Here is a 23,142-nt window from a genome sequence, read left to right as displayed (position 1 = left end):
GTGTGTGAGAGAATTTGTGTGTCTGTTTTTTGCTTGCTTTTTGCTGTGGTAAATAGAAGATTCCTTTAAATTCCCTGCTTCTTCAACCTCATATAGACTCAGTATTTGGTGTCCACATATAGGCAAATATTATTTTTATTTAGCTGAGGGTTATTCCAGCAGGAACCTTCTAGCTGTGAGGCGACAGTGCTAACCACTGTGGTTAGCACTGTTCCTGGTCTACATCTGACAGGGACATTTCAGTATGGAGTTTGTACATTCACTCCGTGCCTGTGTGGGTAGTCCAGCTTCCTGCCACATACCAAAGACATGTATGTCCACCATGTCCAGGCTGAACCTCGCCTCTCACCAACTGACAGATAGAACAGGCTCCAGTCCCTCCATGACCCCATCCATAATGGAGAGCATCCATAATTGTTTGGCTATTTGCTTATTGAAACCAAAAAACAGGGCAAAAATAGAAACAACTAAATGCAACTCATGGGAAGCAGCAAAGACAGTATGAGTTTTATTTGTATATATTGGTTGAGACAGCTAGAATCCCAGTACTCTGCAAAGAAGCAGCAGCCCAAGAAGACTGGCAGCTGCCATTTCCTCGTCACACCCCATGGGAATCTTTCCCATTATTACTTTCCTTCCCAACTGGCATGATTGTGCAGTAGTAGTGCCTCACAAAGCTGTCTAGCTCCTCTCATCTGTGTCGATTTGGTCATCTTTGTATGCAGTTCTAAATTGCTAAGTGGTTTGTGATCTACATCCTGTCTTATCTGTGTTGAAATGATGGTTTCCTATTTCATGATACACAAAGTTCTGCAGTGCTTCAATGAGAGGTTGACATTTCTATTGTGGCCTCTCCCTTTTTCTCACTTTATTCTCCCTTTATAACCCCACATTGTCCACCTGACCTGGGCTTACATCCTCCTCACTTCTTTATTGGTTTTGTTTATTTCCTTTTATCTCATTTGTCTTTACTTCCTCTCTCTTGGCATATTCACCATCCATCTCTCCTCCAGAGGATCCCAAGGAAATGTTTAAATGTTCTGAAACGTCTGCAGTGAGCTGGACTAAATGACTCAGCAGACACATCAACTGACGTGAAAGTCAAATTCATTTTAGCTTTACTTTGTTTGCAGCCATTCGAGCTTTCTTTGATGAGAGCTGGACACATTCAATGGCTCAGTTTTATTTTTCTCTCTCTTTGATAGCTCAAGTCTGTACATAATTGAGCTGGCTAAGATGTCAGATTAAAAGCAGCCCATGCTGCCCAGGTTTTTATATGTTAATGCTTATTTATCTGAGTCTCTTTTTTTCGTTTTGTGAGAAGCAGTTTAAGGAAGAAGTAGAAAGACACGGGGCACACACTGAAATATTTGGGCATTCCAGAAGTGTGAAACTCATTGGGATTGTCTGTGTAATAATGATGACTTGCTTGCTAACATGTGCCTCTCATATTCTATTCTTCATTGCAGAGCATGACAAGCATCGCCTATGCAAAAGCACTGAATACATGAATCTTCACTTCAAAGTCAAATGGTTCCATAATGAGTACGTCCGTGACCTGCCGGCTTTCAAGGGTGTTCCGCCTGAGTATTCTCTGTGAGTGTCCTCACACACATGTACTGTACATGCAGACACACAGTGTACAAGTGTGTGTACACATCATTTACATAGCTCATGCACAGTAGCATCTAGGCCTACCCTTGGCATCCAGATTACACTCAACAATATTCCCAAATAGGACATACAGTATATCATTTTTCTGTGGTAGCTTGTTATGCTGACATTTGCCTTGCAGGCTGAGTCACCTTTACTCAACTGTGTGAAAACTGGACGCTAAAACAGATCTTTATAATGCTATTCTAACTTTCAGTTCATGCATGAGGACACCCAAAAATTTAAATAGTTCATCTAGAATTTACAACTTAAAAACATTGACCCAAAAGCACTGAAAATAAATGTTGATGTATAAATCACCACCCCAAAGCTGATCTCTGCAGAGCTCAACAGGAGGCTGTTTGTAGCCAGAGGAAATGTTTCCTCCACATTATAAAAACAGTTTCTGTTACTTAATAATTTTAAGTAAATGTCTACCTAAGTAGCCGTTCTCCACGAGTAATATCCTATAATGGCTTTCAGTGTGGGCTGAAGACTGAATCTGTAGAAATGTCCACATAATCTGTGCTGGTGTAGTCATTACAATTACCTTTAAGCAAGCAGCTATGGATGAGGAGAACCATTTGTAGCCTACAATTGTGTTTTTTTCTTCATTGCACATACCCCAGGTTTTCTTTGTGCATGCATAATGATGTGCTGCAAAGCAGGGATAGCTGTGATTATAAACACATGTAAGCACTGAACGCCATGCCCTCTCCCATCCAGTCGGTCTATCAGAGTAATGACTCACCCTCCCTGTCTCCAACACTGTCACTCAAACACCATCTCTACCAGGATTGATTCCTCCACAGGCATACACATCACACACACACACACACACACACTCAGTCTTACTCTTCGTCTGCCTGTCTGACTTCTCGTTCTCTGTTGCCACACCCACCTTATTTATTGGCTTCCCCTCGTGTGGCAGATGCCCTTAGCTAGAGTACATAGCAGTATTTGAGGGGGGGGCATCCGTTGCTCTGAGGACAAACCCAGGCACTATATTAAACAAGCGAATGGCAAAGTGAAACAGACAGAACGGCATTATTATTCTGCTAACAAATGTACTTCTTTACTCGACTCGTCTGTCCCTGCCTGTCCTGTCCTCTGCTGTCCTCTGTCTAAGAACAGTCCAAACTGTCCACTAACTGAAACCTGATATCAGCTTGCATGAACTGCAGCATTGGTCAAACCCTTATTCAATTGTGCCAAGTTTGGATTTCCCTTGAAAAGAGTAATTTACCTTTATACTATGTATGTTTTTTTTAATAAATTGCCCTGGTCACTGAATTGCTCATGCAAACACTCACTTATCTCATTCTCCAAACAAATGACAAGAGCCAATTGGTAAAATAATGCACCCATCTTTGATTTGATCCTTCAGTGATAGAAGGCTTTTCTTTGTGTAGGTGGTTCGAGCCATTCGTCATTCAGTGGCTTGATGAGAATGAGGACGTTGCCATGGATTTCCTCAATGGAGCACTGGAAAGGGACAAGAAAGATGGAGTGAGTACAGCATTCAATTATTTCTCTCTATATAACTTTAATATTTACTCAACAAAGCCACTTAATCCTGCTTACTTATTCACAAGGACGGTCTGCTAAGACTGAAGTTACCTCTTGTGGAGGATGTGGAGGGATAAAGGAAATTTCACACAGTTAGAAATACATCTCATTTTGAGACACATCAAGAATATGAAGGCAATTTCAATTAAAAATTGATATAAGCAGGAAACAAAACATGATTTACAGGCCAGAAAAAAGGCACCAAATTATATAAGGCAGAGGAAATGTGTAGAAACTGTTCAAAACAAAAACAGCCTTTAATCACACACAGATGTGCAGTCAAAGCTGAGAATTGTATTGTTTGCATTGGAATTGATTTATACTTTTTTGTCACAAGTGAATGCCCTGCCATTTGAAGTGGCTCTGCAACCTTTAAGTCAGTCAGAATTGTTTAATATGTTCAAATGTTCAAATCAAATAAATCAAATAAGCTGTGCTCTGATTATGGATTCATACACAGTGCCTGCTTTAACTTCACAGTTAAACTGTCATTCATTCATGGCGTACATGACCACAGTTGTTCACACCACAAACATTTCCTCTAACACATTAAACATATGATTAAATATGACTTTGTGTCTGTCCTCTGTGACTGATGTCATTAGTTTGGAGTAGGCAGTACATTCATCAGATGTTCTCTTCACCATACCATGCAAAGTTACACTGTTATGGCTGAATAGTCTTCAGATCTGAGTTTCTTCATCTGTCTCATGTCAATCTCTCACCCTCTCTCTCTCTCTCTCTCTCTCTCCTGCGACAGTTCCAGCAAACCTCGGAGCATGCCCTCTTTTCCTGTTCTGTGGTGGATGTGTTTACTCAACTAAACCAGAGTTTTGAGATTATCAAGAAGCTGGAGTGCCCGAACCCACAGGCTCTGGCTCACTTCATGTGCCGCTTTGCGAAGGTCAGGCTCTTTGTAAAGCACTCCTAGTGAACCCTAAATAGTCCTGCTGTGCATAACAACTCAAAGTTAAGGAGTTTACCATTGATCTAAGGAGCCTTTTTAATATTTTGGTGTTTAATTTAAACTTGTGATTACGTTTTTATGGTTTGGAGTGTTTCACTGATTTTCTTAGATCCAGTAGTACTATAGCAAACACACTAATGATAAAACTGTCTTTGTCAATCTCTGCAGACTATCAACAAAGTTCTTCTGCAATATGCTGCAATCATATCCAAGGATTTTCCTTTACATTTGAGCAAGGAGAATGTGGTAAGTGCCCACTCAGTCTGCAAATGTTAGAAGAAAAGGTTACATTGAGGGTTTTTTCGGCAGGTGCAAATATGGTTAGTCAAATAACCGTGTTTCTATGATTCCCATCTGTAATGTAGCAGCAGTTGGCATGGAGACTATTTGGAAAAAAATAGCATCACAATCTTTTCTTTGCAGAACCCTGCCCTCCTCTGTAATGCACTCAACATAATGTCCCTGTTAACAAAGATACAATTATCTTATAATTATACAATTATCGCACAGCCCATAGCAGATGAAGAGAAGTCATTCGTATTTTCTGGGCTCTCTGTCCATTGTTTAACTGACGGATGACTAAACACAGAGCCCTGTGAGTGGCCTAATTATCCACATTGGTCTTTGATGTTGAATGCAGAGATGACACACACACACAGTGCACTATAACAGAGGAGGCAGATGTTATTTTACAGTGTTGACAGGCTCATTATAACTCTACCAGAAAAGCCGTGAAATGCCCCTTCCCCTTGACAGCAGTCAAGAAGCAGATGATGGGAAAAAGGAAATAGGAGGCAGATAGAGGTGACAATCAAATTAAACCTCATGTAATCTCCAGTTTGGTAGACAAGTCTTATGCACAGTACATGACAAGCATCACAACTATCTTTGCCAAGGATCTACTGTAAGTACATGTTTCAAACGTTTGACCTTCCAATAGTGTTTTTAAAAAAGAAAGTTCTAATGTTTTTGTAAACACTCTTTATCACTTTATCACAAAATCTATTAAGTCCAGTCTCACAGACTGTAAACCACTGACCCACATGTAAGACCCACTAGGGTCACTAGTGAGACCTGTGGTACTGCAATGACTCTCTCTCTCGACTAGAACCATGTGGCTGTGAGAACTCTCTATTGCTATTCATATTTAGGCTGTAGCTAGCTAGATGTTGATCTAATCACTTCCATACAAATATGCCCATAAATCTAATGGAGAACAAGCCATTATGTGTAGCCCCAGAGACACCGACACTTTGAGGCATTAGTTTTGTTGGGGATTGAAAGAAGTCAATCATCTGTCTCATGTGGGGTGTAGAATTATCATTTTAGTAGTATCCATTACCACTGTCATCATTTTAGTGTTCAGTTTTTTTTTTGGGCAGATAACAAAGATAATTCGTGCTTGTCTGAAGAAATATTCTGGGTCTCCATATAAAGCTGTGTGATTAATGTCTGGCATCCGTTAAACTTGTTGTGGTGCTGAGGATCGATAATGCCTGACACATTCAGTGCAGACATGTCTCTCTTTGTTGTGTTATGAATTGTGTTTCCCTGCTGACTGTAGATGTTGTGCAAAAAACATCTCCTCTTTGTACGGATATGTCAGGAAATCAAAACTGATGGATTTTATAGCTGTTACCATGGCGATTTTTATTTTCAATTACATGGACTAGATTCAAGATCACATACTGTAACAATGCAATGTTAATAGCTGCAAAAAGTCGTTAAAGATGTTTTTTATATTTTCAGTCACATAAAGTCTTACACTGCTCCTGGCAAAGTAATTTAGTCATATTCTTTTGTTTTGACAGCCCTGCATCATCCTCAACAACATTCAGCAGCTTCGTGTTCAGCTGGAGAAGATGTTTGAGTCCATGGGTGGCAAACAGGTATGTGTGCAGACCTAGCTGTCTGCTGTCAAGTCTGAAGCCAATTCACTTTCAGCTCTTTGAATTGTTTTATTTTATCACTATATATTTATACAGTATATATAGGATATAACATACATGTACATAATGCAGCACTGCATTGACCTGCTCCTTTCCCCTGGAAGGACAAACTGCAAGGTTAGTTGAAGAGCAGTGTCCCCAGGGCTTATAGGATTCAGTGTCTTGCTAAAGGACACTTCAGCAGAGTTGGTGCCAGTTAATATGGAAACTTAAGCCTCCCTTCTCAGATCAGCACTCCTGCTGTACAGTATATGCTGTGTCATTATTATGGAAATGATCAGTTCAGATGAGTTTTACATAAAGTGAAAGTGAATTGACCCCACCAGCGATGTGCTGTAATCCTTCTCTGAGTTCTCCACTTAATCATCTAACAGACTAATCTGACATGTAGCCCGGTTTGATACAATCACCTCTCTGACTGCTGCCACCACTACTGTCCCTGTAACCTCCTTTGTATCCATCACTATTTCTCCTCCCTTTTGTGTATAACGTGTTGATGTAACATCTGTGTAAATATTGCGTTAAACCCTTGAAGTCTGTTTTTGCATTGAAACATAGGTGAATACTCCCTGTTTTTGTCAGTCTGACCTGAGAAGCAGCTGTCAACAGCTTCTTATGACTTACATGCATGTTTCTCTCTAGTTTCTAACGCCTTGTCTTGCTTTGCGTTCTGTCTCCTGTCGTTGTGTCTTCTGTTTCCCCCCCATTTTCTTTTTTGTGCTTCTTTCTCTCTCTCTCTGTCTCCAGGAGGAGGGGGTTGTGTCCTTCTGTAAGGTGTGTGTAATAGGACTCTCAAAACCCCTTTCTCACCATTTTACCAAATGATACGAATAAGCAAACCCCCCTCCCCACTTTGTGCCTCGCTGTCACCCCTCACGCTCCTATGCTTCTCACTCCCCCACTCCCCCACCCCCTCCAGCAGCATGTGCCACAGAGCATACGGAATCTGAATTACCCATCACCCCTCTGGACAGGCTACTCAAGCTCACCATCCCTTGCGCTCTGGGGATAGTGGCTCTAAACTACCCAATCCCATCTTTATTTTTAGCTTGCATTTTTCCAGTCTGCCATGTACTTTATCCATGGCTAAATTAGAAGTGTGATGTTTATTTTAGTCTGTTGCTCCCTCTTTTTACCTTAATGAAAAAAGCAGAGGCTCTCCAAGTGGTTGGATGCGGTTTTGATCTAGTCTTTCTATCCCCCCAAAGCCACAGCGACAAAATGCTTCAGACAGGAGTTTTCAGACCATGTTTAATGAGCTTCTCAAACACCTACAAATCTCTCCAGCTGTGCTCTCAACTCTGTTTCTGCTGCAGAATAACTATAGGCACATATATACATTTGGAGCTGTTCCTGTCAGAATGATGACATCAGAAGTCTTTACCTTTTCTACAAAAAAGGCAAATTAACAGACAGCATCAGGTATCTTACAGTAAGAAATCCATGTATTTATCCTGAATGCTTATTATAGAGCCAAACTCTCACTGCATTGCAGACCACTCATTACAGAACAGCTTCCTATCAGCAGTTAACTCCCAGAGAGCCATTGTAATTACCAAGAGCTGTTATCATAGCGTTACCAATAACAGAGATTAACAATAATCTCTTGCAGTGCCCACTTATGGAATCGTTGTGGACTGATCTCCCACATTGGTATCAGATTTTATTTTGGACCTTGGTCTGTTGGTCTGCTAATATGTTTTTTTGTTGTTTTTTTTTGTTAAGAGGTGAGGGTTAATTAAACCTGTATTTACTTGCCAGTGTTAGTAATTTTGGACAAACACAGCTGTGGAATTACATCCTGCTAGTGAGTAGATATTGCATTATTGAAACAGGCAAAGGGAAGCAAAGCTGGGTTGCAGTCGATAGGCTGTCAGCCAGTGGAGAGTGTGTACACTCTGTAGGGCTCTGCATGCCAGTCAGTGTCGAGTGAAAGCAGCTACCATGGAGAAGCCAGGTGCTTCACGAATCCCAAAACTTTTATCGAAAGCAGGAAAGGCTGCAGTCTTTAAAGGAACATGTAGAAGAATTGTTGTAGTGACACCAGTACAAATATTGGCAGCCAGCAGCCAGCTCAACCTTTGGATTGCATAGAAAATCTAATCTACCAATGTGTCTTCACGTAAATAACATTCATCATTTGATTCCAGATTACATCCCTTTTCCAGGCAAATCAAATACCTCATTTTAACCTGACATTTCAGAATGGACTTCTGATATTTCAAACTACATAAGTATGTCTCACAGAAGATAGTTGAATGGTGTCAGGAATCATAAGGGAATTCCTTCTCACGGGAGACAGATTCCTCAGTTTATACAAGAGGCCAAATTTCCTTTATCAGCATTCCCAATAAGAACAAAATGTTCTTTAGATACTGCGAAACTACAGATTAGAACCCAATCTAAAACTTTCTAAAAGCCAGATGGGACTGATAACTGGCTTACGGTTTTTATTTTTTTAACTGATATCACTTCAAGAGATGTTATCCTCTACTCACATGGAAAAATAACTTAAACCTCTAAGGGCAATTTTCCATGTGACGTTGACTTCAATCTCTTCCGGTTAGGTGAGCAACCTACGTATGTGTGAACATATCCACAGATGTATAACTCTGTCTTGCTGTTTATGCTGCAGATGCAGAGGCATATCTGCAGAACAACAATGTCTATAAAAGGTTTTAGTTTGCATAGCCTCTTCCCAGCTGAGCCATCCGCCATGAGAATGTGTGAGATGTGCGGCTCCATAGCTAAGCTTATCGGGCCTAATGTGACGATCTGTCATGCATGTGGTGCGGTACCTCGCCTCGCACATCCATCTCAGCACTGAACCTCAGCGACATGTGTTCTCCACCCCCATTGAAAACATCAATATTTGGACATTTGTACATGGCGAAATGTGATCCATAAGCATTGAGACAGATGCGCTCATACATATGTGTACTGACGAACAGGGCACAGCAGAAAATAAATCGAATATCCATAAACACAAACATGAACACACCTGCGCATCCATTACATGCGCATGCATTACTATGGTGCTGCAGAAACCCAACACGTGCAATGCATGGGCATATAACTACTATTACTGTTTTTTACTGGTATTAATGATTTTGATTTGAAGTATGTGTCTTATTATTAGTCAATATTCAGATAGACAATGATTTGAGAGATTTAGGCAGTGATATTATAAACCTGATTTAATATTGTTGCACACTCAAATATGTGCATGTATAGATGTCAGTAATCTTTATTCACAAAAACAAATGGCTGACAGCTTCCTCTCTCTGCTCTATAACGTGTGTAAGTGCACAAAAATGTTTCCGTTTAAAAAAAAAAATAAAAGCTCTAGCTGGCTGCTTCTTTGCTGACACCATGTCTCATGACTCGGCAAGCAGTCATCATTGCAGCGCTCGGAGGTGAGCTGTCCATTGGTATTCAGAGCGTTGCTCAGCACAGATGGCAGGCAGAATAAGTGGGTGGCCACCAGCAAGGCAGGTTACCTCACCTCTGTGCCTGTTGCCCCCTTTCCCAGCACCCCCACCCCAGTTGAGGCGTTCTCCAGAGATGCCGAGTTTTAGTCAGAGTGGGTTAGTGTGTGGGGTATAATGATGTAGTAACTGTCTTCCTTTGACAGCTGGATGCAGAAGCCAGTGATCTGCTAAAGGAGCTGCAGAATAAACTCAACACAGTACTGGATGAGCTCAGCGGAGTGTTTGGGTCCAGGTGAGTGTTGGCATGACTCAAATTGTGCACTTTGTGTGGGATTATTTTTTAGGAGGTTAATGTTTCTGTTCAGCTTCTGTCAAAGCAATTGTACTACAAGGTTGCTTAGTTATTGACAGACGCGTACTCAAAATATAATTGGCTCAAGCTCTTGCTGTGTGCCATGCTTAGCAAGCACAGCAAGTTGTTTAACATTTCAGCTTGAACAAAAGACATCCCTTAGCACCTTTTCAATAATATAAGAGCAACAGCAGGAGTGAGCAAACACCTACTCAAAACTGGAAACTTTGCTGCAGCCTGAAATATGAAACAGTCTTTAATGGATTTTCCATTATCCATCACACAGTTTCAAACCCGTGATCGAGGATTGTGTGAAGCAGATGAACCAGGAGCTGGTTCAGATGAAAGGTACAGCCAAAGGGAGCAATGCTGCCATGGATGCAGAGACTGTCCTGCGACCTCTGATGGACCTTCTGGATAAAAAGTGGGTATCATTCCAATAAGCACTAAAACCATCTGTAGTAATAAATTCACATATGGAAATACAGGAACCCACAGAGCAAGAGCACATGAAATGATCTAGTTATAGATCACAGAAATTTAACAGCAAACCACACATACAATGTAAAACACTCCCAAATTACTGGTAGAATTAATTGGCCATTACAGCTCCTCCAGAGGACATACCCTTTTTACTACTGCAACTGAGCCTGACTCATTTTTTCCCCCAACTACCCTCAAGTCTTGTTTCCACCATGCTGTTTTAACATGGTCTTATTATTAGACCTTTGACTGTGGAAAAAAAGGAGCTCAGTGTCAGTCACTTTATTGATCTAGCTTCATCTGCTGGGATGAAGGTTGAGATCACTGTTTTTTTCCCCATTTAAATGCTAGTTTAGTTCATTTGACAGTATAATAGGAAAGTCACGTTATCTGTAAATGTCCATAAATTCAGCCTATAGGGACTGCATTTACTTCAATGGAATTTTTAAACAGCACTTTTGAAGGAACTGATACGGTTCAGCTGAGCTCTGTGACCCGCTCTCAACCATTTGTCAAAGCAACATTGAGGCCAATGGGGTATTACAGGGAATCCTCTTAATGATATGGAAATGCCAAATCCTTCGTCCCGTCTCTGAAACCCTGCCTGCACAATAGTGTGAGATTAAAGCTGCCGCACATACTCTATGAATCACAGGTGTTTTTTTATTAATATTATTATTATTTGTAGACATCATCAGTCGGAGGCTTCAGCCATGTGTGCTCAGTTTTGAAATGTGTGATTCAACTGTTGACCTGACAAGTGCCCCTCTTTGCTGCTTCACAGTTTGATGTTATTTGCCAAGATCTGTGAGAAGACAGTGCTGAAACGAGTCCTCAAAGAGCTTTGGAAAATTGTGCTGAACACCATCGAGAGGACAATTGTTCTGCCTCCGCTGAGTGACCAGAGCGTGAGTTTGATCAATTGTCTGTTTCTTTGTTTTTTCTTTTTTCATTTCTCAGCTTGGTTTCCACCTCCCTCCTCCTGTCCACCTGTCTCTTTCCTCCATTTCTGCCCAGCTGTCTGTTGCTCCAGCATAACATACAAATTATTGTACAGAAAATGACACATGGCATTTCTGAACACATTCACTTGATTTTTTTTTTTTCATTTTGTATATGCCATAATTGATACATATCTCTTTCTCCAACAGCAAGGAGCTCAGATGATCTTTAGTGCTGCCAAGGACTTGGGACAGCTGTCCAAACTCAAGGTGATTTTTCCAACTACATTTCACTTCTGAAACTGTTTTGTGAACCATATATTTTGTGTACCATAGGCAAGAAAGAAAGTCACAGTATGATTTGCTTGGCTAACTACATCCGCTTCACACTGCACAAAACCCACTAAGATCCACTAATATATTGCTTTTGTCTTGGTAGGCTTCAGCTGACAGTGATGTAAATTTTCATCATCTCCATTAAAGTAGTGTTCAAACATAATCATCATAATCATTGAACATTAAGTTCAATTAAGAGACTGGAGTGATAGATATTAAAAAAGTAGAAGCCTTCTAGCTTTCTTCAGTCTGTCTGTGTTTAAAACTGCATATACAGATTCATTAGTGGAAAAAACTTTCCCACTAATGAATCTGTATATGCAGTTTTAAAATCCAACATGTAGAAACTTAAATATCAAAAATAGATAAACTATAATGCAGGCTTTGGCATTATACATAACAGCTATGTGCAACATAAAGTACTGTAGGCAGGTGTCTATTTGTTGACGCGACTGGAAGATGTTTAATCCCCTGAGCTCTGTGTAGTGAGGCACTGGAATGGATCAGTGGATACAGTATATTTTTCCACTCATGGCTACAGGATAACAAATCCCCTGGGACATATTTCAGTTCTCAGTCATATAAGCAATGCAAACATACTGTATACTTAACATTATCATATGTGTGTGTTTCACACACGCTCAGATGTCCTTTGAGGCAACATCTGGATTCTGATCATCTATACACAGATGGGTGTTTGTGTCTTCCTCCCAAAGCACTAAAGTGCTTCATCATCTTCTTGTTCTTCATGATGATGACTGATAATCTTCAACTCACATACTTTTGTCATGTGGTCTAGTAGGTGTGTAGGTACATATTTTTTAACTATATTTAAATTCTACCCTTTTTTAGTGTGGTTAATATGTTAATGAATGTGTGTAATGTCATTTACTATATATAAATCTGACAATGTGCTTTTTTAGTGCTGTGACCTTTGGCCCACAAAACTCTGAACTTTGGTCTAACATATTGTCTCCAACTCATACCGCTGTTCACAGAACCACTTTGTTGACCATGCCCTCTGACCTCCAAGTCTCATGTTCATCTCAGCTCCTACTTTTCTAAGAAAATATGTTCCAACAAGATGATTTGCACAGTTTGGCAGCACAGTTTATTAAAAGGAATAATCAGCCATGGATAAATCAGAATAAAAGCCTATCCATACAAATTAAAAGCCTTTTTGGTCAGATAACAAACACCATATCTGAATCAGCATTTTATTTTTTCCCCTACCTTGACTGGTTTTGTGGGGGCTTGCTATGACATTGATCTCACTGAAGGGGATACTGCTGAAACAGAGAAAATGCAAATGAAAAGGATCCAGTAGAATTTTGGCATCAGAACCCAACAACATCTCCATGTGATGAAAGCACTTGAGCTTTCTAAAATGTAACAGCTGTGTCTTTGTGTGTTACCTGTGGTGTGACATGTGCATTTTCCACAATGCACCTTGTGTCTAAACATCCGATGCCAAGCACATGTGAAAGTTCAGGCTTCATGTCGGGGGGCCAGCCACAGGCAAATCTGTAGATTAGGATCAACAACTGTGGCAGTGTTTGCAACAGTTATTTCATTTCTTCAAAGCCCTTTCATGAAACTTTAATGCTGTTTTGTCTATGGCCCATAAGGGAAACACCTGGGAAATAAGGCAGTGCCAGAAGGTATTTACTGCAATCAATTCACAGCTCGGGATCAGGCTCCAATTAGAATTGACAAAAATATTTTTCATGATTAAAATAGATTTTTAGAGTGCTGCTGTGAGTCAGCAAGGCTCATATTTATCAGACTGTCTGCCGTTTAAGTGACTGCCACTGGTTCTGTCTATAGGCAGTGTATGAGCACTGTGACTCCCCTAAGGTTGTTTTCATTATGCTGAAAAACAGTTTAAAATTCAAAGTGTTTGACTTTGACTTTTTCTGGTGCCTCTCCAGGAGCATGTCATTCGAGAGGAAGCTAGAAGTCTGACACCACGTCAGTGTGCAGCCATGGACCTTGTGCTTCCCACCATCAAGGTGAGTTTTTTGTTGATTGCAGTTAAACCTGACCTTTAAAAAGCATGGAAAAATCACATTGTAATGCAGCAATGTGCAAATGACTTATAAATCAAAGACAGCGCTGTGGCTCATGCTGTGTTTGGGACATCATGGGCTTATCTCCCAGATCTACATCCTTTTATTTCTACACTGTATACAGGCATAATGTTAAACCGTGGTATGCATAAATGCAAGGATTAATGTGTACTAGGAGAGCACTAATATGCATGGACTGATGTTTACATGCTGGTGAACAAGCAATAACTAATGAATTAGAGGAAAAATGTGACAAGAAGACTCAGTCAACAGAGATATACTTCTACAGTAAAACACAGACCAGATCCTCCTGAGGGATGTTATTACCACCTAGGAATATTGAGAGATGTCCCAATTTTCTTAGCAAAACTATCTATAATCTGCAGCATTTTATTTCACTGCCATGTCACTTGTTTTGTGAGGAGATTTCTAGACCAGACCTCAGTTCTACAGGGACCGTAGAAAAGTTATGGTGAGGTGCCATGGGGCAGACACTGCATCATAAAGTGCAGAAAAACCTTAATTGATTTTGCTGTCACCCAGGAAGCTACCTGCAGGTTTAGATCAATCATGTCAGAAGAATTCTTCTCATCAGTATTCCAACGAGAACAGTCAATTAACACAGTATGAGTGGAGGGGAATTGGGCCGGTGATATGATGAAATGCTATTCAGTGGGATGCCTGCAATTCTTATTTGATTTTATCATTACTTTCTATGTGTCTGTCTAATCTAGAAAAAAGACCTGTGTTAAATAATTAAATAAGTACTCCAAACAGAAAATCAACATGCTCAGGTGTTTCAATTAAAAAGGAAATAACCTCTTATGTTTACTTGAATATTTGTTCACAGTGCATTAAGGGATGATCTAGCTTAAGAAAATTCATTCAGTCTGAACTTTGAACTCCTGAAAGCTAATGGGTAGGAAAATGGGCAAATGCACCAGCCCATAGAGAAGTCCATATGTGACAAAGAACTCCATGTAACAGATTCCCCAAAATGCTTCATTTATCCTTTCATTTGAACTCTGACCCATGAGTGATTGTAGAAGGAAGCTGTTTCATCAGCTAAAGTATTATGGATTTAGTGCATTTCAGAATAGATGGCTTTTTGTTCTCTGCGATTGTATTTATTAATGTAACACTTGTTTATCATTTTGTCATGGGGTCACTAACTAATCAACCTGAAGAAAAGAAGAAATGAACAATATAAGGAAAGACCCATTAAGAAGAAAAAGAAAAAAAACAATATGTCAGGAGGGTGGCGGTTTATCTGCTGATCCTGCCAGAGGCAGAGGGCTGTTTGGACTATCGTTAAAACTGGACATAATGCAACATAATGCAGCATGTTTCTCGACCAGTGCACTTCTTCTGCCAGTCCTGGCACAGCAATGAGGGGTTAAAATTGTTACATTCTTTTTGTGTTCACTTGGGGCATCTTAATGAGGGGAATAATGTCATTTAAGGTATCCAATTAGCTGAATTGAAAAAAGTTTCATTTTTTTATTTTTCAAGCACAACTATTTTATAATTTATGAAAAGCTTCCCTCATTTTCCATGCTCATTTATAACAAAAATACTCTTTATTTTTATTGTTTGCTCTAGGCAATTTGTGAATTAAGTATGAGCAGGTTACCTTTGAGTGTATGCTATTTTATTTTCTTCCTCACAATGAACTCCGCCCATGACTCACCTCGTTATTCATAGTTCACCAGAGGCTCATGTCGGTCAAATATTATGAAGCATGAGTCATTGGTGAGGCCCAAAACAGTGCTGCCTACTGAGTTGCATCACAGCCAACTGCTGACCTGACACCAGTCAAAAATATTTGCAAACACCCAGTCTGCTGAGGTGTTATAGGCTTGATGGTGTTGCTCAACTGTCGCCTGGCAGCTACATACAATGTGTGAACTCTGTATATATGCCGTATGTTTTCTAGAGCCTCTAAAGATGTGAGATTAGTGTGTATACATATTCAGCATAGGGAAAAGTCTGTTACTGTGAGTGCAAAGGCCTTGACTATATGCTGCTGCTTTGTCCCTGTGATAATCACTTGTTACAATAAGAGCTAGCTAAACACATACATTGTTTAGAGATGCGTGTCCAGGCTCTTTTAGTCATCATCTTTTCTCTCCTCCAACACTTTAATAGGATCTGTCCATGGCCACCCTCCTACCTTCCACATGTGGGAGTGGTGACAGCATTCGAAAAGAATGTGTAGTCATGTCTGTCCTCAGCTATCAGGCTTATCAGCACAAATGTGCATTAACCACCCAAGCAGAGGAGGTTTCAGGTTCAAATGCATGGCAATTAGGCACAACACCAGCTATTAGTGCTGTCTCCTGTCTCGCCTGGTCTCCTTTTTGCGTACTGGCTATATAATCTTTGGCTGTTTATCAGCTAACCGTAGCTTACCGCTGCATATAAACCTACTGATATATAATTTTTTTTTCTGTTTTGTTGTAGCAATACTTCCATGCTGGAGGAAACGGGCTGAAGAAAACCTTCCTCGAAAAAAGCCCCGACATGAAGTCCCTCAAATATGCTCTCAGCCTTTACACTCAACCTACAGATGCCTTGATCAAGAAATATATATGCACCCAAACCTCTCAAGGTAAGGTGAAAGGCAAGGTCGGCTCGCTTTGGTTTCAGCTGGGCAGTGAAGGGAGATACTTCAGAATTTAAAAAAAAAACCTTTGTAATCAGAGTTGTTCTCTGTCTCTGAAAGAAATCTTCCATGAAACATGGTGAAAGTGTCTTTAAATGGTGCAAAAAAGCACAGATTGCTGATGCTACATTTTCACAGTTTCCTGAGGCAACAGTAAGTGCATATATTCTACTTTAATTCACCATAGTAAAACAGCTTTATTCTCTTTTGCTGCTGCTATTCACAGTTCATATCTAACATATGTGTATCCCTTACACATAGTTTTAAAGTGGCCAATATAAAATGAAGGCTTTATTTTATGTGCTTTACTTCACCCTGGGCTTCTATTGCTAGTCAGAAATGACTAATAGTAATACCCTACCCTCATCTGTCCACCCATCTATGCTCCACTTACATTGCCATATGTGTGTTCTGAAGTTTCGTCTGTCACTTTATGTTTTGTGGGCTCATATGTTTAGTGGACATTGCACTTACTGTATGTTGTTTTCATCTCTTACTGTAAATACACAGAAAAACAACTAATAATCAAAGCTATCTGTGGCCTCTTCACCTCATATGCTAAAGGGCTTTGCTGCTCCCGTTTCCTCTCTGACATATGATAAAGTGCATATGTAGTGAAATCTATAAATTCCCATATGCACTCTCTCTCTATTTTCCTTGCCATCATCACTGACCTACTTTTATGTGTTCTTGTTTCATTCATCTGTCTCTATAGAAATGTTTTTTTTTCTCTCTATCTATAACAAGGTGGAAATACCTTCTGATGTTCAGGGCAACTCGAGCAGGAATTCAGTCCAGCAGGGTGTTGAAGCTTTAAGCTCCTGGTTGCCTCGATGTGTTCAGCCTTGCAGAACACTGCATAGGCAGTCAGCAGGAAACAGAAAGGCTGTATGAGAAAGCTATTCAGCCAGGCAGCCAGCAGGCCAGGCAGCCAGCAGGCCAAGCAGCGTTGCCACTCTAACTGACTGGCATATGGGCATACACAGTGTTTCACTGCGTGCTATTTTGAGATAGCCTGATGTGTTCCTCCTCTCCCACTCCACCCCCCGTCCTTAATTTCACACCATGTTGTTGGTCTTTGTCTGAAATGTGAGGTCCATAAGTGGAAGTAGTGAGGTGGCTGATGTGCATTAGGTCAGTAAATAGTTCGGAGATGTGCTGATGCTTGATGTAACACAATGGACACGTCCATTAATCACCAACATCTGTGCTCTCACAGTGACACATTTAGACCATGACATGTGCTAGTTTAATCCTGCCAAGTGTGCTCCTGGAAGCATATATGTGTCTCTATATTTGTTAGAGTGTGCATGAAGCTGTGTAGCTGCTTTCTGTTTTAGTCAGAATACATAGAGTATAATCCCAGATATAATAATATTACATTAGCATTTTGCAGCCTCTGGCTTTTTACTTCTGGTGATCTGTATGCAAATGGTGATGTATTGACTGAGGGGGCAGGGGGGAATAATGTGACTAAGAAAGCAACTCTTTGACACTTAATCCTGCCACTCACCTGTCCTCTCTGTTCCCTCCTGCATTCCTTAATCTTAATTTAACTTATTCACATTTTGCACCTCTCAAACTCACTACTGCACTGTCTGCTGTGTACATCTGTTCTTGTTTCATGGTTTCATAAAGGCAGTGTGTGCGTCACATATCTGGCTCCCATCACAAAATACTTTCTTTTTTTTTTTAGTTTACCTGTAATGTTACTTCCGCCTAGAGCTGAAGTAAATGTGCAGTGGCACTGTTCTGGTCATTTTCCAGAAGCTTAGGGCTTAATTGTGTGGCAGCAATGTTTTTTTTGGTGCAGGGCATCGTTAAAAATATCTTAAGGCTTGTTTCTTTATTACCAGCTATTATAGACGCTGTGTGTTTGGCACATATTGATTAGCTATTGGATCAACATGTCCCTTAATCAACCACACAGACACTTACCCTCCTGTGCTCAACATCTGTTTGTCCCTCTGTGGGTGAAACGCAAGCGTCGAGCAAAATGAGACACATGGTCAGCAATCCATTCTAATTGTTTATCCCTGTGTGATTAAAACTGTAATGGCTGTTGTTGTCCCCATCACTTCAGTTCCATGCAGGCAGTCACATCCATTGTTGTGTATGAGTATTGTGCTAGACAGTCTGATGGTTTCATCATGTAAAACATTATTAATTTAGTGAATGCCTTCAAACCATCTGGCCTTCAATCCAGACAGATGATTTCATGTTTTTTTTTCCCCATGTTGTTTTTGTTTAGCCCTAAGCTACAGGAAACCACAGCTCTGCTTGCTAGTGGTGGCTGTGGAGGTCAAGTCTACTACTCTTCTGTTTTCCTTAGCTTTAGTCTTTCAGCTTTGACACACATAGAGGTGTTTACACACGGCTTTTTGGATCAATTTTTGGATAGCTGTCTCATCTACAAAAGAAAAGCTGCACCTACAGTTTTGGATGCAGTCCTTGTATTCTCTCACTCTTTCCCTCTCTGATCTCTCTATTTCTTTCCTGGCTTCCTCTCTGCCTCTCCTCCATTCTCTCTGATTTTCATTACACCTCTTTCCAATTCTCCTGTTGCTGTTTTGGTGTGTGTCCAGGTCAGTCATCCAATGGATCCGTGGGGGAGGTGTCGATGCAAGTGAATCTCATCTCTCACCCTGGCACTGGAGAGCACAAAGTCAGCGTGAAGGGTGAGCTTTTTCCTATAATCAGACCTGCCTTTCGTCGTTTCTATTCAAATGTATGCGCACCTGTGAATGTTAAGACATAATCTCATATGTGTTAACAGACCTGCTATACCACAGTCACCAGCATTAGATACAACATGTTATAGATTACTGGTGATGTAATCAAAGTAATTGATCAGAAACCACAAGAATGACCATTGTTTTAAAGCCATTATGTAATAAATACTTGGTCAGGTTCCCAAATCATATTGTAATGCAGTGGGAGAGACTCACAACACAGGGGTTAGAGGATCATCCTACTATGTGAGGTCATACACAAAACACACATCAAATATTGAAGACTCAGTAGTGCTTTCACTGTTTTTCATGTTAGCATGCACACAAGACATAGAACTAATGATGTATTTGTTTGTTCAGACTGTTGTGTAATAGCTTGTATAATCGTTTTACTTCATTGTGAGGAAAAATTGTCAAAGATCCTTGTCTTATCGTATTTCCATATGCACACAGGTTTAAATTTTTCATTTTCAGTAAAAAAAATTGACTCAACCAAAAACATCGCCTACATGGGTACAACAATATCCAGTCTGTCTCCCTACAGCAGCTCCATATGCACTGCAACTGGTAGCTGTGATCAGTGACAGTACTAACAGAATGATGATTGGCAGTGCGGTCACCATAGCAACTAAATACTGTGTTCGTGTCTTCTATAAAAGGAAAATCCATTACTACATGTTAAAGAGCTGCACTTCAGCATTTTACTGCATTTCTCACAATCACAAAAAAAAATACGCTACACGGTGTGTAAATGCATCGATCAGCACGTCTTCATGGCAGATTAGTCCCTGTACAGCTTTTCTAATGGCGACTCTGGAAAGACATGTTAGCAGTGTGATTCACGGGCACTGCCTCTGTTAGATGTTCACCATTACAGCTCCCGATAACTGTAAATGTTTGTGCTATCAGGCTCTGTTGTGTTTACTGATGGTATCTCAGCATAATGTGGCATTTCTGCATTTACCCAGGTGTCTGTGGGAAAAGATAAATACACAACCCAGAATGGACAGTGAAATGCACCATTATTAATATTATTATTTAACTGTATACATCATTCTCAGCATGATCACTATTTTCTCTTCCTTTCTTAGTGGTGGGAGTGAACAACCTCATCTGGCAGACCAATGCCATGTTCCGACCATTTGTGGAGGTTAACGCCGTGGGTCCACACTTGGCTGACAAGAAGCGCAAATTTAGCACCAAGACCAAGAATAACAACTGGTCACCAAAGTATAATGAAACATTCCAGTAGTGAGTATTATTCTGTCTGCACATTTTGCAGTATTTTCACTTGCAGATGTAGAGAGAGCATCTGAGACACACAGACACAGTTAGTTCCCAAAATGTATTTCACACAGACCTTACTGCAAGGATGCAGAAAGTATTACTCAGGCTTCACAATGATGATCCATTCAACTGTTCAAAGCTTTAGCAGCATTTGTTTGTTGCTTTGAAGCCTCTTTGAAGACTCTTTCTCTTTGACTCTGTGATTCTTAGTGCCAACGCAGCTCACAGAGCTAAAGTGATCGTTTGCCCTATTCACACAGGATTAGTATTACTAGAGGGCCTCATATTATGAGTTAGAAATTAACGCCCCACATCTCTCCTTTGTGAGTCACATGAAAAAACAAATTCTAAGTTTTACTCAAATCTACTGACATTATCCCTGAATACGAAGTCAAGACTCATTTTCATCTTTTTTGTGTGATTTTCTAGCCTTGATCAGGGGACAACTATCTTTTATCAACACCTTACTGCAGTGAATAACACCACAAAGCTAAATTTAGAGTAATGACACAAACTGGTTGCCAGTGTGATCAGTTGCTGCAAATGTATACTGTACTGTCATGATAATTTAACGAAGTCATTAAGTTGCAGGAGATCATTAAAAAAGAATAATGGTTCATTTGAATAGAAACGTTCATTTTACAGACAGAACACAATTTAACTGAGTCATCATCCGTTTGCATACAAAAAGAGGCATTTCGGTGAGAAAATGTCACCAACCCAGACTCCTTTACTGACAGGTCATATTCAGCTGTGAACAAAGCCTGATGTCAGGGTCCAAAATGGGATTGGTTTGCACTCATCTATGATTCTTCAATACAAGGCTGTGAGCTATTTATTATGTTTGAAAAGTAATAACAAAATGTGCATCTGAAGCAATTTAATACACTTCTCAGTGACACACTGAGCACACCCATCTGCTCACAATGGAAGAGGTGGAGGTGTCAGTCGCCTCCTTTTAGCATGTACTCAGTGTTATTCTATTTATAGTGTTGCACTCTTGAGTTCAACTGCTTGAACTTGTCTCCATGTTATTTCTTTCAGTGTTCTAAGTAACGAACATGGTCCAGAGGCCTACGAGCTGCACATCTCAGTAAAGGACTACTGTTTTGCTCGGGAGGACCGCATCATTGGCATGACGGTTATCCAGCTCCGGGAGCTGGCAGACGCGGGTAACATCTCTGCCTGCTACCCGCTGATGAAGAGCATCTCCATGGATGAAACGGGCCTCACCATCATAAGGATACTCTCTCAAAGGACCAACGACGAGGTGGCCAAAGAGTTTGTGCGTCTAAAGACAGACACACGCTCAACGGAGGAGGTGTCGTAATGTAGAGCAAAAATGCAGTATTAAAAGAGTTGTGTTGTCTTAAATGAGAGAAAAAGAGCGGTAGCGTCAGTATCAGAAGAGAGTCGGGAAACAGCAGTGAATAGGATTGTCCAAAGAGAAGCAGAGGAGGCTCAAATGAGGCAAGAGAGAGAGAGAGAGAGTTGTGTTTGTTTGTTTTTGTGCATGTGCGTAAAACATCTGTTGGAATGTTCATTTTAAAACTACAGTATGTACAAGTGTTTACTTACCGTATGCTTACTATTAAGTACTATATTATACGAGTTATGTTAATGAGACATGATACCTTTTGTACAACATTTAGTCTTTTTGAACAGAGATTTGTTCCAATAAAGTGCCAAACCAGTGGAAAAAAGAACAAAATCAACGTATATGAATTATGGTGAACTTAGTATGTTTGAAATTTGCTCGATTAATTTTGTCCGGTGTAAGTCATTTTCTGACAGTGTGGCGTTTTGATTGTTGCAAAGTCGTTCATTTTGCACCTTCGTTTTTTGGCTTCACGTTCTTCCACACAGCACTGTTGTGCATGTCCTCTTCGTGGTCATATCTCTCCCATGATTCCACAGTGACCGCCGAGCAGGGTCCTGTCCCCTTGCCTTCAAACTGTTTGTATTTTAAGTCAACCTGAAAATAGACCATGTTTTTTTAAATGGCGATGACTGCTATGTAAACCTTCATAGGTGTTTGTAATTTTATAACCATGACAACAATGACGACAGCCTCCAGTGCTAACAGTCTAAGCAGAAAGGATGGAAATGTTTTCTTTTTCTTTGGGTTTTTTCTTCTTTTCTTTTCAGCCATCATCGGCTTCCAGCCTTTCTGAATGACCACTGTGAACATGAGCTTTGGAAGGCAAGCTTACATGACATGACAGTTTGATATTGTTTCATATTTTTCCGATAACTTTGTTCCTCAAAAACTGCCAAAGTTATATAAAATATTTGTACAAAAGCAATCCATTACATGTATGGAGATATATATGTACATGTAATCAATTACTTTTTCAATGCTTAATATTTGATTGTTGATAGGGTGGTACTAAGATTTTATTTTTTTTATTTCCTGTGAAGCTGTTAACCAATATGAAAGTTGCACTTGTTACTTTACACATTAGTTAAATCAGCTTCTGTCATTGGAATTATTTTTCTTCATAAAGGAAAGAGTCTAACATTTGGTAAATATGCAACATTCCTATGTATTGCACTGATGGCGAATTGTATGTCATGTAAATATATTTAGTGAGATATTGTACAAAAGTCTACTTTTCTTCTGTGCATAAAGTATGTGCAAATGTGTTAAAAAAAAACAGCTGAGTCATTTTAAACGGTTGTCTGGGAAGCTTCCCTTTAACACTTGA

General features: G+C 40.1%; 1 protein-coding gene across 1 annotated transcript in view; it reads left to right on the top strand.

Annotated features, from left to right (window-relative positions):
- Positions 1–22,815, top strand: part of unc13c (unc-13 homolog C (C. elegans)) — an 81,226-nt gene extending 58,411 nt beyond the window's left edge. The window contains exons 20-33 of the mRNA XM_028402359.1: positions 1,470–1,596; positions 3,066–3,162; positions 3,983–4,126; positions 4,358–4,435; positions 6,001–6,078; positions 9,773–9,861; positions 10,208–10,345; positions 11,189–11,312; positions 11,556–11,615; positions 13,613–13,693; positions 16,214–16,361; positions 19,001–19,093; positions 20,239–20,398; positions 21,479–22,815. Coding sequence (XP_028258160.1) covers positions 1,470–1,596; positions 3,066–3,162; positions 3,983–4,126; positions 4,358–4,435; positions 6,001–6,078; positions 9,773–9,861; positions 10,208–10,345; positions 11,189–11,312; positions 11,556–11,615; positions 13,613–13,693; positions 16,214–16,361; positions 19,001–19,093; positions 20,239–20,398; positions 21,479–21,764 — 1,703 coding nt within the window. The 3' untranslated portion in view covers positions 21,765–22,815. The remainder of the gene's footprint in view (positions 1–1,469; positions 1,597–3,065; positions 3,163–3,982; positions 4,127–4,357; positions 4,436–6,000; positions 6,079–9,772; positions 9,862–10,207; positions 10,346–11,188; positions 11,313–11,555; positions 11,616–13,612; positions 13,694–16,213; positions 16,362–19,000; positions 19,094–20,238; positions 20,399–21,478) is intronic.
- Positions 22,816–23,142: the final 327 nt, after the last annotated feature.

Source organism: Parambassis ranga, chromosome 3 (assembly GCF_900634625.1).
Source record: "Parambassis ranga chromosome 3, fParRan2.1, whole genome shotgun sequence".
Taxonomy (NCBI): domain Eukaryota; kingdom Metazoa; phylum Chordata; class Actinopteri; family Ambassidae; genus Parambassis; species Parambassis ranga.
The sequence above is the reverse complement of the archived record's forward strand: the minus strand, read 5'-3'. Positions and strand labels throughout refer to the sequence as shown.